The sequence below is a fragment of the Mastigoproctus giganteus genome, chromosome 2, assembly GCF_048544385.1.
Source record: "Mastigoproctus giganteus isolate SK-2022 chromosome 2, ASM4854438v1, whole genome shotgun sequence".
Classification (NCBI taxonomy): Eukaryota; Metazoa; Arthropoda; class Arachnida; order Uropygi; family Thelyphonidae; genus Mastigoproctus; species Mastigoproctus giganteus.
Genome location: NC_143576.1, coordinates 166,157,130 through 166,170,968, shown reverse-complemented (window position 1 = coordinate 166,170,968; position 13,839 = coordinate 166,157,130). Strand labels below are relative to the sequence as shown.

The window sequence follows — 13,839 nt, the reverse complement described above, 5'->3', positions numbered from 1 at the left end:
TACAGCGAAAACGGACTACAAGTTGAGCAGAACATGAAATGACATCGGCTAGCTAAGATCGGCACTTACATAAATGTCCTTTACAAACAGCAAGACGGGCCAAGATGCCATCGCGATATGCCTTGTCTATAGTCCACAGGTCAATGTCGATGTTGAGCGAGTTGAGAGTGTCCAGAGTCACATTAGGGAAGTGTCTTTTAAAATTCTGTAACCGCTGGAGCCTTGAGCACAGGGAGGGAGTACTACGGAGATGTCTGCCTGGCAAACGCCAACCAACCGTGTTTCAGATGTTGATGTGATCCTGCTTAGCTGAGCACAGATGAAGGAATGACTTTATTTTTAGCACATGGGCTCTGTGGACTATGGGCGTATATTGCAGGTTGCAACAGAGAGTAGCTTTAGATGTTGTGTAGTTCTGGTGCGACCACAAGTTGGCCCACTTCAGCACCCAGAATTCGAGGCCCCATAGTTTCCTGAGGCTGGTGGGTGGTGCCGCCGACGAAACTTCCACGGCATAGGAGAGTACACTACAGAAATAAGTTGCGAGGTACTTCTTGATTATTTTCTTATTGTGCGTTTTGCACAGATCAATTTTCATTCCCCAGAACGCTCTTAGGGCTTTGGAATACTGTGCTTGGATTTGTTTTTTATATGTGAGGTTGGCATCAAGGATTACTCCTAGGAATTTGACGCTGTCTGTGGGAGTCAGGACCTTTCCTGCCAATTCCGGAAGTAGAGAAGATGCAGTATCAGTAGAAGTCATTCGACTTGGCGTAAAGATGAGATAGTTAGACTTCTCTGGATTGACTGACAGGCCAAAAAATTTAGCATACTTATAGAATGTATTTAGGTAGCTGTTTACAGATTCAGAGGCGGTTTGTCTTTCTTGTGCATCACCAACATGGCATTTGCATGGGAAGTAGCAAACAATATCATCAGCATACGATAGGAAGGCTGGAATTTGATCCATTAGTGGAACGAATATTGCTGCAAATAACAAGGCTGAGAGACAACCACCTTGTGGGATCCCGACTTCGACGCTTTTAGTGACTGTAATGCCATCACCTTTGAAGTGAAGCATTCTCCTAGATAGCAAATTATTGAGGATCTCGAGCATATTTCCGGATATCCCATAGAATCTTTCAAGTAAGGCAAGAAGGGGTGTTATCTGGACTGAGTCGAAAGCAGCTTTCATGTCCAGAAAAATGGTGTGAAGATCTTCGTTGTCATTCCAGGCCTGAAGTATTTTCTGTGATAATGACTGTAGGCAGGTTACGGTAGATCTATTAGGCATGGCATAATGGGTATGTTCTGGCCTATGCGCAAAGATTGCGAGTGCTACGTCATTATAGATGCACTTCTCGAGGCATTTCAGGAAGGGAGAGGCAATTGATATTGGCCTGAAGTCAGCCGGTCTTTTCGCATGAGGCTTTTTCGGAACTGCCACAACTCTGTGTGATAACCAGCTTGAAGGTACCTGTGCAAATTTGAGAACTTTGTTGTAGAGTTGAGTGAGCTCTTTGCTGATGAAATAAGAAGCAATTTTTAGACTAAAAAGAGGTATTGCGTCAATTCCTATGGTGGACTTGTCAGGTAGAGAATTTATTATTTTTATTAGTTGTTCTTCGGAAATTTCTGTATTACTAGTAGGTGAAGAAATGTTAAACGCTTCGTTCCAAGGATATGCTTCGGACTCACGGTGATCTCGCTTAATACGGAGCACATGCTCACACCATTCCTGGACATCAAAAGATAGAGGGGTGCAAGTATGACTAGTGGACCACACACGTTTTCCCCGGGATAGCCGGCCATTCATGAAATTGTCAATAGAAAATTGTTTCCTCTTCTGGAAATCCATCCTTGCTTTGGAAAATTTGGTGTATGACTCTTGTGAAGGCGACTTCTTGTAAGAGGCATGGGCTGCCTGTTTTTCCCTAAAGGCCTTGGTCAGGAAGTCATTCCACCATGGCTTTGAGTGGGGACTTAGGATGCAAGTTTTGGACATTGCAGACCTTGTAATGAATTCCATCCATCTCGAAAGCCAGTAGGCAGCCTCATTTATGTTAAGCTCAGCCAGTATGTTCCATGGGTAAAGTTGGAAATGGGTAGTAACTTTTCCAATGTTGATGTATTTGGGATTGTATATTCTCCTGACAGTGTTTGTAGTTTGTACTTTTCTACGTTCATCCTTAGGTGCCTGCATAGATATCATCGCAGCAATCGGAACATGATCGGATGGGAGGAAGTTCTCAGTTATGGTCAGGGTTTCCTTTACTAAACAGTTTGAGAAGATGCGCTGCAGGGTGGCATCGCCGTGTGAGGGAGGAACATGAATAAGACCAATGCCCATATCCGACATGTTCGATGACAGAGTATCTAGGAGCTTCTTTGTGGCTGGCAGTGGAAGGTTAAAGTCTCCGAGGATGATGAGCTTTTGCCGATGATTGGTTGTGGATGACAGCCATGCTGTCAGATTAAGGACAGAATCCTCAGAAACTGGTGGGGGTAAATACACGGCACACACAGAGGTCGACAAACCAGCAATTCTGTAGATTCCAAGAACAGCTTCTATGTCACTCCCAGGATAAGTGTATGCCTTAATCAGGGGTAGTGAACTCCTTTGACAGATTGCTACACCGCCACCACGTCTCCCAATTCTATTAGCAGCCAGCATGTGATAGCCAAGATTTGAGGTGAAGGCGGAAATTTCCATTTCATCTCTGAGCCAGGTTTCAATCAGAATGACGAAGTCGTAGTCTGAGCAGGAAAGCAAATCAAGTAGGCCATCTAATTTGTTTTTGACACTCCTGATGTTTTGTAGGAAACACCGAATTTTTATTTCGACAGAAGGTTGTACTATGATGAGATTACTCTTGGAACCGTATTTGCTTTTCACATAATGATCTGAAATCTCATCCCGGGATCGATGTCGCGTTCGATGAGCCCTCTTACTGGATATTCTGACTGGAATGCGATCGGTCCGATGTTCGCTCGTCATCTCCACGTTAGACATCCGTAAGTTGCACTTGCTCTCGGATATAATTTGGGAGACTCCGCTAGAGAGGACAGGTAGCTATGCTGTTGTAGTTATGCCTTGTTGTGGAATGGGGTTCGGGCTTGATAAGTTCTTGGTCTTTGGTGTCCCATAGTACGGCATTACCAACAGCCCTCTGGGCCAGTATTCGGCATTCAGGTATTGTTGGTAATTAGGCCCATCAATCTGAATCCTAAAGGAAGCATAAGACGGATTCTTGGTATTGATTTTGAAAGGCTTACCGGGTATGCCTAGTTCCATCAACAGTGCCTGAATTTCTTCAACTTTTGTCAACGGATCAAGCCTGCTAATGAAGATATTTGCATGAGTATTTCTGGTGGCTTGGCAATCTCGTATTCTGAGGCTAGTGTTAACTACTCTCGTGCCAATCAAGGTGGTTTTGCTGTTTCTGGAATACCGTTGGCGTGGGGATGCTTGCGGCGTTTGAGGTTGAGGTCCGGGCATCTGGCCTTGCTGTGCTCCATTCATGCCTGCATTGTCAGAGTTCCTTTTCGTTGATTTTAGCATGGCGCTATAGGCGCTGTCTTTAGAGAGTGTAACTATATCCGTTTCGGGTAGTAGGGATGACTCAGGTGTGAGAGATGGGCGTTCCAGTGGGCCCGGACAAGGGAGCCTAGTGTTCACGGGCAAGAGACCTTGTAGTAGGCTCAAGGACTTTCGTTGATAATCTTTGAGCTGGCTCAGACGTTCCCTTAGCGAGCTATTTTCTGAATACAGTTTTCTTAGAATGCCTTCAATAGTTTCAAGTTTCTCAGTGTTACACCCGCAGAAAGCGCAGCTGACTTGAGCCTGTGATTCCATTTGAGAATAATTATCAGTAACTCCAGGCAAAAACTTGTTCTTCGTAGCGGGTTCACTAAGAGTGGAATTGATCTGTGTGGTGACGTCATTAACAACAGTCAGCATTCTAGAGGGAGAGACTGTGGGGGAGGGAGGCAGGTGCGCTAAGGGAGCAGCTAATATGTCAGCTGTATCTGATGAATCCCTATTTTGCTTGCGGCAGATTACACATCTCCATTTTGATTTCCTAAGTTGCGCAGTCCGTTTTAGGTCTTTAATGCTACTACAAAAATTGCAAAAAAGAAGCTGGCATGATAATGAAGAACATTCTATTAGGCAGTCGGAAAGTTTTTCGCAGCTCGAGCAGGGTTGCATATTTTTAGACGGCATTGTACCCAAAATTCACTAAACACTACAGGGAGAGATGGCAAGGTTGCTGACAAAATAAAAGCAGAGTACTTACTCACCCAGGAATGTTCCTTCAGGCTAGGATTAAGTAGGGTGGTGAAGAGCTGACCGCTTACTTTTCGCAGTATGTGGGCTCCAACGGGTAAATGAATACACACTGTACTCAGAATGGCGAACAACAAGGTCCGATTCAACTTTAGAAATTCTGCCAGGAAATCCGAAATTACGGGACGAAATAGTAGCAAAAAGCACTTTGATTCTCACTTTTCACGAACTATGAATATAGATCTAAGACATTAGATGAAAATTAAGATGGTTAGACTAGTTTAAGAAACTAAAACAATTGAAGTAAGCGGAGCGTGTGAATAACCCGACCCGAACAATCACCTTCGACTAACTGATCCAATTTTTCCAATGCACACATCCTGTCTAGAGTTTATTAAATAAAGTGAATAATATTAATGATGCCACTGATTATTTGACAAGTAAATACAACTGCTGAGAAATTAATTTCCTTACATTAAAATTTACAACACATTGAGTGACTAATGTAGTTTTGCTGATATCGATTCCACCATGTCATCAAATTTACAGTGCAACACTGCAGACTTGCAAACTTTTTTCTTATGACGATCCATATTTTGAATTACATCTTTATTAGTTCAGGGTCTAAAAGCTGTGATCAGAAGCCGAATCCTCACTGAATTTCCTCTTTCATTCATTAAATTTTATTTAAATTTTTTCTTAATTATATTAATGAAAAAATAGTTGAATTTCTTTATTTATCCCATTTATCCCACACTTTAACTTCATTTCAGATATGAAGCTCTGAGCAGCTTAGACAGGCTGCTCAGGCAATTCATAGGGTTTTGTCAACGATATACAGGAATTTCCTGAGCAGGAATGCAGGAGGGTTGATTAACCCTTAGTGTAAGGCAATGGTTAGGCTACATCTTGAATACTGCATTCACGTTTGGAAGCCTCATTTTAGGAATGATGTAGATGTGTTGCAGTGGGTACAGAGAAGAGCAACAGATTCATGAGGAGAGAAAAAGTGTACCCTTATCAGAAAAGGATACAGTTTTGCAAATTGGCAACATATAGAGAATAGGCACCTGCGAGGTGGCTTGATTGAAGTATCTAAGGCATTGAATGGATTGAATAAGTTCTGTGCTAATGGCATCCTCTTGGTCAGACCAAGAGGACCAAGAGGTACATATGAAGATGGTGGGAGGGGAGACATAAATTCATATTGATTTATGATGGTTGCAAGTTGGATGAGTGAATTTGCTTTCAACCAGAGGGTGGTTAATCGTTGGAACTAACTCCCATATTGTGGAGGTGGATAGTTTGAAGAAAGAAGAAATTCAAGGAAGAACTAGGTAAAATAGGAAATATTGGCATTTTATTATTATTTTTTTTTTTACTAACACAATACAAGATGCTTTCTTGAATCCTTTGCCACTACTACTACTGTAATCCATATATTTAAAAAATATGTTATTTCTGTAAATTAATGGATTTCAGTAACTTTCTCTGATTATGTCTACAAAATGTTTGAACATGCTCCTGAAGTCAGACTTCAGGAGCATGTTCAAATGCCCCCTCTTTATGCATATCACTTTGTTTCTGATGCCAGCAGCAGCAGCAGCTATGGTGGACGGGCAGGGAGAGTCTTGTAATAATAGTAATAGATAATAGAGGCATGTGATACCGGAAAGCAAGCGTATGAGCTTATGTAGTATCAGCCAAAAAAAAAACCATTTCACACATCCATTCCATCTAAAAGTTTGTCCAGTTCCTCCTTAAATTTATTTAAGCTATCAACTTCCACAATGACAGATGATAGTTTGTTCCAGCAATTACCCATCAGCTGGCTAAAGGCAAATTTCGGCACATCTATTCAACAACTGTATTTCCTCAATTTGAATTTATGCTCCGTCAGGTTCGTAATCTGAGCAAGCAGAAGAATCCCATCAGAATTCAGGATGCTCAACCCATTCAAGCTTTGTACACCTCAATCAGATCACCTCGCAGGTGCCTAGTCTCCAGACTCTGCGATTTGCTGAACTGAAGCCTTTTTTGGTAAGAAAACCCCTTAGTTTTCCTCATCAATCTTGTTGCCCTTCTCTGTACATGCTCAAGCAACTCAACATCCTTCCTAAAATGAGGCCTCCAGACCTATATGCAGTGCTCAAGGCGTTGCCTGACCATTGCCTTATACAAAGGGGTAATCACCTCCTTTTCCCTACTAGCAAAATTCCTGTATAACATTGACAATACCCCATGTCCTGCTCTGGCAGCCTGTCTGCATTGCTCAGAAAACTTCATATCTGAGTGCCCAATTACTCTCAGATCTTTTCATTTTCTATCACCCTAAGTGTAGTACCATACGACACATTTGGTACTTTTCTCTGGGATTACTTCTACCTCATGCAGTACTTTGCTTTTGTCAATGTTAAGCTTCAGTTGCCACTTCTCAGCCCATCTAGATGCTCAAATTTTCTAGATCCTGTTGCAGTAGCACACTGCCATTACTGTCATTAACAACCCTGCCAACCTCTATCATCTGCAAATTTCGACATTAAGCCTGATGTACCTTTCCTGCACTGCCGTTGACTTTACCATACATGAAGTGCATATCCGCATACTCTTCGTTGCTGTAACCCTTTTCCATGTTGACTACCCTTTGACAAGTACTAGTATGCCTGCTACGTCTCAGAGCATTGAGAGAGGGGAAAGGGAGAGAATAAGCATCATCAATATCATTGATAAATATACAAAACAACAGTGAGCCCAACACCGAACCCTGGGGGACTCCACTAATAACTTTAGTCCATAAAGAGCAGCATCCATTGATTACCACTCTATCTTCTCCTACTCAACCGCCCTTTTATCCATTGTAGAAACTGACTCTTAATATCATACTGCTCCAATTTGTACAGTAGTCTTCCATGCACAACAGTGTCAAAAGCGTTCCTGAAATCCAAGTATATGATATCAAAATTATTTTTTGCATCCAGTTCCTTTGTAACCACATTATATTAGTCAATAAAATTTGTCCGACCAGACTTTCTCTTAACAAACCTATGTTGTATCTGAATTATTACTGCAGTCTTGTCTAGATGATCCTGCAATGCATCTTTTACCCAGAACAGGAGTTAAACTAACTGGTCTGTAATTACTCGTGTCACCCTTAGATTCCCCTCTGTGAATTCCTTGTGGACTTCCTCTGAGTTGAAGGATGCTTTACGCCCTACACCCTATGAATGCACCCTACTTACCCATGCCCGGATCCATTCCAGCTCCATGGACAACAGACGTAGTGAGATTTTGAAAATAAAGGCTAACCTTATAAGCTGTGCCTTATCCCCTATGCCCTGGACAAAAGTGATTTGCAGGCTCATGAGCTTTCTGCATCGCTTAATTCACCCTCCCATAGTAATGAAATGATTTCTGCTGCCTACATCGCGTATTATCCAGGCATTTCAGAATGCTTTTCTAAGATCCTGTGTGGGTACCGGATAAAGTGCTTGCAGCTTCCTTGTGGAAAATTGCAGTCTCTTGTCTCATTGGTGAAAACATTAACACCCCCCCCCTAAAAAGTGGCTCGATATACTGCATCACCTGCCATTATTGCATTTACTCGTATCGGGAAAATTGCCAGAAGACTTCAGGACCGCATCTCAGAGTACGAAAAGGCCATCTGGTCTGCCGGCTCCAGGCACCATACGGTTGCAGAACACTCTTGGTCCATGCAGCACGGCTTCAATACACGACGTGATACCGAGATCATTGACCACTCATGTTGTTACCATCACCAGTTGTGGCTGGAGCCACTTCCGAATGCCATAATGTCTTCAATCACAACAGAGGTGTGCGCATGCACCCAATCATTGAGACTCTTGTCTTATAATGTGATAAGCACTGGCATACACCTCGTTGTGCACCTACCTCGTGGGGTGCCTCCGTAGCCAGGCGGGCAGGAGCAGTAGTGCGTAGCACACGCTTCTTGATTAGACCGGGGTTCGATCCCATGACCACCAAATACGGAGGATGCGGAAAGGTCAGAGAATGACCACCACATATCCCCAGAGCAATATGGCCTTAGTTGCTAATGCTCCAAATGACAAACAACAAACAAAACCTACCTTGTGCATGCTCTTTGTTTGTCTGGCGTGGCTATGCGTGCCACATTCTTGATTCCATATGTAACTGATTTATGTATTTTATAGCCAAGGAAGAGACCCATGGTCTTGAAAGCTTCTGTGCTTATTTTGTTTTATTATTTTTGTACCTGTCTTTTCCTAGTTGGTTCTCATTAAACTTTTAGTTATTGTTTTCCGGATGGACAATTATATATTTCTCTATTAATATAGCACTCGGACAAAAAAGGCCTCTTCACTTAGAAATACCATTTGTTTATATAGCTTATATGTAATGTATGATGGAAAAAATAATATTCACTAGATTTCTATTGGTCTGATTTTAATGAGATTTGGAAAGACTCAACAAATCAATCTACTGAGATTTGAATTACATTCAGACAAAGAAATGCCAATTGCCAGATTTCTGTTGGTCCAATTTTAATGAAATCTGGGATGGTGACAAATTTTTATAAAATAGCAAAATATAAAATGTTATGAAAATCCATCCCTTAGAAGCTTAGTTATGAACAGATGGATGGATATGGTGAAGATAGTAGGCACTTTACACGTAAATACTGACATGCCTAAAAGAATGGCTTGTCCAAGAATGATGTTAGTTAATTGCAGTATTAAGGTCTATAAACTTAGAACTGTATAAGAAATTCAAGTGCTACTATAATGAATGGTTACTGTCAGAATAAATAAAACATTTGATGAAATTAGGTCAGATGAGCAGTTTACAATACCAAGCATAGAACTGAAATCCAGAATGAGACATGAAGAATTCTAATCAAATGGAATTATGTAAAGAGAAATTGAGACAAAAAGCCAAGGATTGTCTAAATATTGAGTGACATATTGGTGAGTTTTTGTGGTTAAGGCAGTTTCTCAAAACAAAAAAAACCACATAGAGACAGAATCCAAGTTTTTGCCATAAAGCAGATTATAAAATATTCAGGGAATTTTCCCATCATAAAATTTTCAGAGAAAACACTTGCAATAGCATTATATCATTTGCTTCATTTGGGTGCAAAAGTTCATATATCTGGAATAGGACTTTTCATCCAACCGATATCAACACTTGAAACAGGTGGAAATATACTGTAACAGCAATCAATATATTTGCACTTCTAACATTAGTGCAATAAGTATCCCCCATTCCTTGATTTCCATTCTAACCTGAATGCCCACTCCACTGCGTTCACCTGATATGATGTTCCTCATCCAGCCCAGGACATCATTGCAACATTTGATGCCTTCTATCTCAGGACAATAGAAGGGGATAGTGAGATTACATTAAAATAAGCTTTGGAAAGACTATCATATTGTAAAAGCTGTATAGAACATTAATGTTGTCTGGAATAAAATTACAGAAACAAATATGAATGGGTGTGGAAGATATTGTGCCCACAATTTACAACCGACTTAAAAGGATTTGAAGAATGTGTGGAGCCAGTTGCCACAGCCTGGTGGAGTTTGGTGGGCAACTGGATTTGGAAATGAATGAAGCTGAGATTTAATAATTAATTTGCAGCACAGAAATGAACTGATCACTTAAGAATTGGCAGAATTTCTCTCAGAATAGCAAGATGATGAAGTGAATCGAGTGGAATGGGTTGAATGTTTTTCCAAGATTTTGTGGGTATTTGTGTGCTCCATTCTTACTAGGAAGGGGGGGCAGGATACAGTGGCAGACAAAAAACTGCATCACCTTAACAAAGTAACATTTGTAGTGAAACATATAAGATATTGTTTGACTACAGTCGATTTTTTTCGTTGCAAAGCAAAGGTATTGCACCAGACAACACTTCTATTGCATCAAACAGTGATTGCAAAGTATTGCATCAGCCGTTTCTATAAATACAGTGTTGGAAGGGTATACGTGCTCATTAGTATCCTGTTTTGCGGAGGTATAAGCATGGCTCCCTATGTTCAGTTGACACCAAGAAAAAAAAGTGTAGTTGTTGCTCTCTCCCAGGAAGGGCTTTCTGTGCGTGCTATCGCTGATTGAATTGGCTGCCACCAGTCAAAAGTGTATCCCAGGTGCTGAAATTAAAGTGTGAAACTGGTGATGTGAAGAGAAAACCTGAATCAGACTGTAAGAGAGTGGCTATGCCTTCGTAATTGCCATGCTAATGCTCTTGATCTAAAACTGGACTTTGAGATGGCCTCTGGTGTTGAAACAAGTGCACAAACTATCCAAAGACTGCTTTTGGAATGTGGTCTGCATGTCTATCGGCCCAAGAAGAAGCCTTTGTTGATCATACAAATGAGGAAGAAGCGACTTGCTTGGGCTAAAACTCATGTTTCATGGACAAAAGAGCAATGGAACACCGTCATCTTTTCTGACAATTGAAATTCAACCTGCATGGCTCGGATGGGAAGCAATATGCCAGAAGACAAAAATCAGAGGCATACTATCCTGACTGCATAACACCAACTGTAAAGTACTCCTCCGGTCAGATGGTCTGGGGATGCATAACAAGCAAAGGGATGTGGCGAATTAAGTTTGTTAATGGAACGGTTAATGCAGAAACCTACACTGCTATCTTGGAGTGCCTGAAACTCGTTATTAGGGATCACCACAGAGACGTCCAAAAATGCATTTTTCAACAGGACTCAGCCCCTTGCCACACAACAAAATTGGTAAGTTTTATGCTATTTAGATTTAATGATGAGTTTGTCTTCTTGTCTCACAAGGCTTAAAACATACTTACACCAACTTTATCCCTTGTTTTTCTCCCTTAAGGTGCAGTCATACCTCAGAAATGCTGGGATTACAGTGTTGGACTGGCCTGGCAACAGTACAGATTTGATCCCTATTGAAAATTGCTGGTACATAATGTCATCTAAAATTGCTAGAAGACGCCAACAAGTAAGATTCAGCTGCAGGAGAGCATTGTAAAGGTGTGGTACCACGAAATTGGGCATCTGTATATCCAGAAGTTGATTAATTCTATTCAAGATCATTGCAAGACTGTAATTGCAGCTCGAGTAAGAACAACAAAATATTGAGGACTTATTTTTCTGATTTACAGTACATAATACTATTACGTTAACTTGTCATTTCAGTTTGTACATGTAAATGCAATAAAATGTATGTTTGATTGTCTTGATTGCCATTTGCATGATTTCTCATATTTCCAGTAATTATGCATTTTACCCTTTGGATATTTATGATATTACCCTTAAGATATTTATGGCAATTAGGTATATCAGGTGGTGTATTTTTATTGGATTTCATTCACAGAGATATATATCCCATGTAACAAATGCATTTCGAAAATTTCTGCAACCCACAATGCAGCGCAAAACACTATTTGCAAAATTCACAAGTGTTGCAGTTTTTTTGTCTGCCACTGTATATAAATAGAAAAAGAAGACAGCTTTTCAGACATCCCTTGTTATGTTTTTAAAGAAAATAGTAGCTGCTGCATAACCAGTTATAAACTATGTATGTTTGATTGTATGTTATGTATGTATGTATGTTCTACTACTTTTAAGGCCATTTCCAGTATTGCAGAGAAACATTTTTTTTCAAAACTCATTGATCCCTAACCATTACACTCGCCTTCCTTTTCCAATTGAACATTATTCATTTTTAAGAATATAACACCTATAACAGAAAATTTTGATATGAACATTTCACTCTATTCCACTATTCATGAACTATTCAATGGATGATAATAATCGGAATGTGTTAAATTTTCAAGTTGAAGACCTCTTTTGTGTGTTCACGCATGAATTTAAATGTGCTATTTTTAAATATGCAACTCTGTAAGCTGACTACTTGACATTAACTGGACATTTTAATTTAGTTTTGTATTCTTGCTTCTGTTATGGAATTGGCTATTCTCTGTTTCCTTTGGCATTTTCTAACTTTATGTAAATTTCATGCGTATATTTTTTTTCTTTTGTGCTGAAGCACTATTTCATTCGTATATTTTTTTTTCATTTGTGCGGAAATGCTGCAGTACAGGCAGCATTTCCATTCTCCAGGAGCAGAATGGTTCTTCCTCCTCCCATCAATTTTACAGTTTTAAGTTTTAATATAAAGTGCTAAAACTGATTTATTTAAGTACAGTGAAATTAAAATTAAATTTAAATTAAAGAACTCTTGATTATTGGTAGTTGATTTACTGTTGTATTCTAACATCTTCTGCAACGTATGATGTGCTTCTTTTATAATGGATTTATTGCAAAGCAATGCATTTGTAAATTGATAAATGTTACCATTAATCACAACTCTGTTTATTGTAACTGAAGCAGTAATAAGTGTAAAAGTGAACTGCAGGTAAGAATTTTTATTTTTCTTTTAGTTAGCGCTTACAATGCAGATGTATATAGCTGAAGTTTTGCGGTCATTGGTACGGTCAGAAAGAAATCAGCAAGTTATGTGTGAGGCTGGTTTACCTGGAGAGCTGCTTAGTCACTGCCATCTAGCATTAGAGAATGAATCACACCCACTTCATCCTCCATTGCAGTATATTTTGGAACGTTTGGCTGCGCAGTCCCTTGAACCTCGTGATTTAAGGTGCTATTTTCATTATAAGATTGCTTGACTTTTTCATTATTATTAGTAATGTTACACATCATCAAATTCACATTATGAAATTAACATTATTAATGTTACAGATGTTTGTGTTTTGTAATCTGTAAGAATAATTATAGAATTAACAACTAGTAACCGTAATTTGAACTGTTATTAAAAGAGATTTTTCTGATACAATTTTTAGTTATACAGTTTAGGGCAGTGTTAATTTTTTCTAATTGTTGGTACAGAAAATAAAAGAACACTTATGACTGAGGGTCTCATAGTAAATTCTGTTGTTAAAACCAGTTGTTGTTACCCCATTTCCCACTTAATTTCAAGGTTAGTGAATAATTCAAAGATGTCAGATATATGAGAGTTTTATCCAAATTTATAAAAAAGATTAATAATGAATGCTTCAAAATATAGGATGGGTCATAAGTTATTTTATACTTTTAAAACAGAATATTGTTTCTACAAGTATTATTTTGGAAATATTTTCAAGCAAATTCTCTTGTATGTTCAACAGCTAATCAACTGATATTCTCTGAAATATAAACTTGAGAGATATTTCATCTGATTTTGGACTGAAAACTACATTTTTGCATCTGAACTTCTAATCCGAGAATGAAAAATAAAATTCAATCCCAAAACTGTTGATATCCTGTTTGCACATAACCACCTTACAAAAATTTTGTAAAATTAATTTTGTATTGTGAATATGATTCAACTTAAGTTTTTATATATATATATATATATATATATATATATATTTATAATTATTGATTAAAAAGTAAAGAAAGAAAGTTAAAACGACAATAATTGTAACTAATATGTAAATAATATTTATGAGTCAATGCAGTTGCAAGCAATCATGCAATACACCCATAATGTCTATAATATTAAGGATAATATAA

The 13,839-nt window shown here is 39.1% G+C and overlaps 1 protein-coding gene across 3 annotated transcripts in view; it reads left to right on the top strand.

Annotated features, from left to right (window-relative positions):
• The window catches only part of bchs (WD repeat and FYVE domain containing 3 bchs), a 1,877,108-nt gene that overhangs the window by 406,636 nt on the left and 1,456,633 nt on the right, over window positions 1–13,839 (top strand). For all 3 annotated transcript variants that reach the window (XM_090389621.1, XM_090389619.1, XM_090389620.1), the window contains exon 20: window positions 12,711–12,925. In XM_090389621.1, the coding sequence (XP_090245747.1) occupies window positions 12,711–12,925 (215 nt within the window). The remainder of the gene's footprint in view (window positions 1–12,710; window positions 12,926–13,839) is intronic.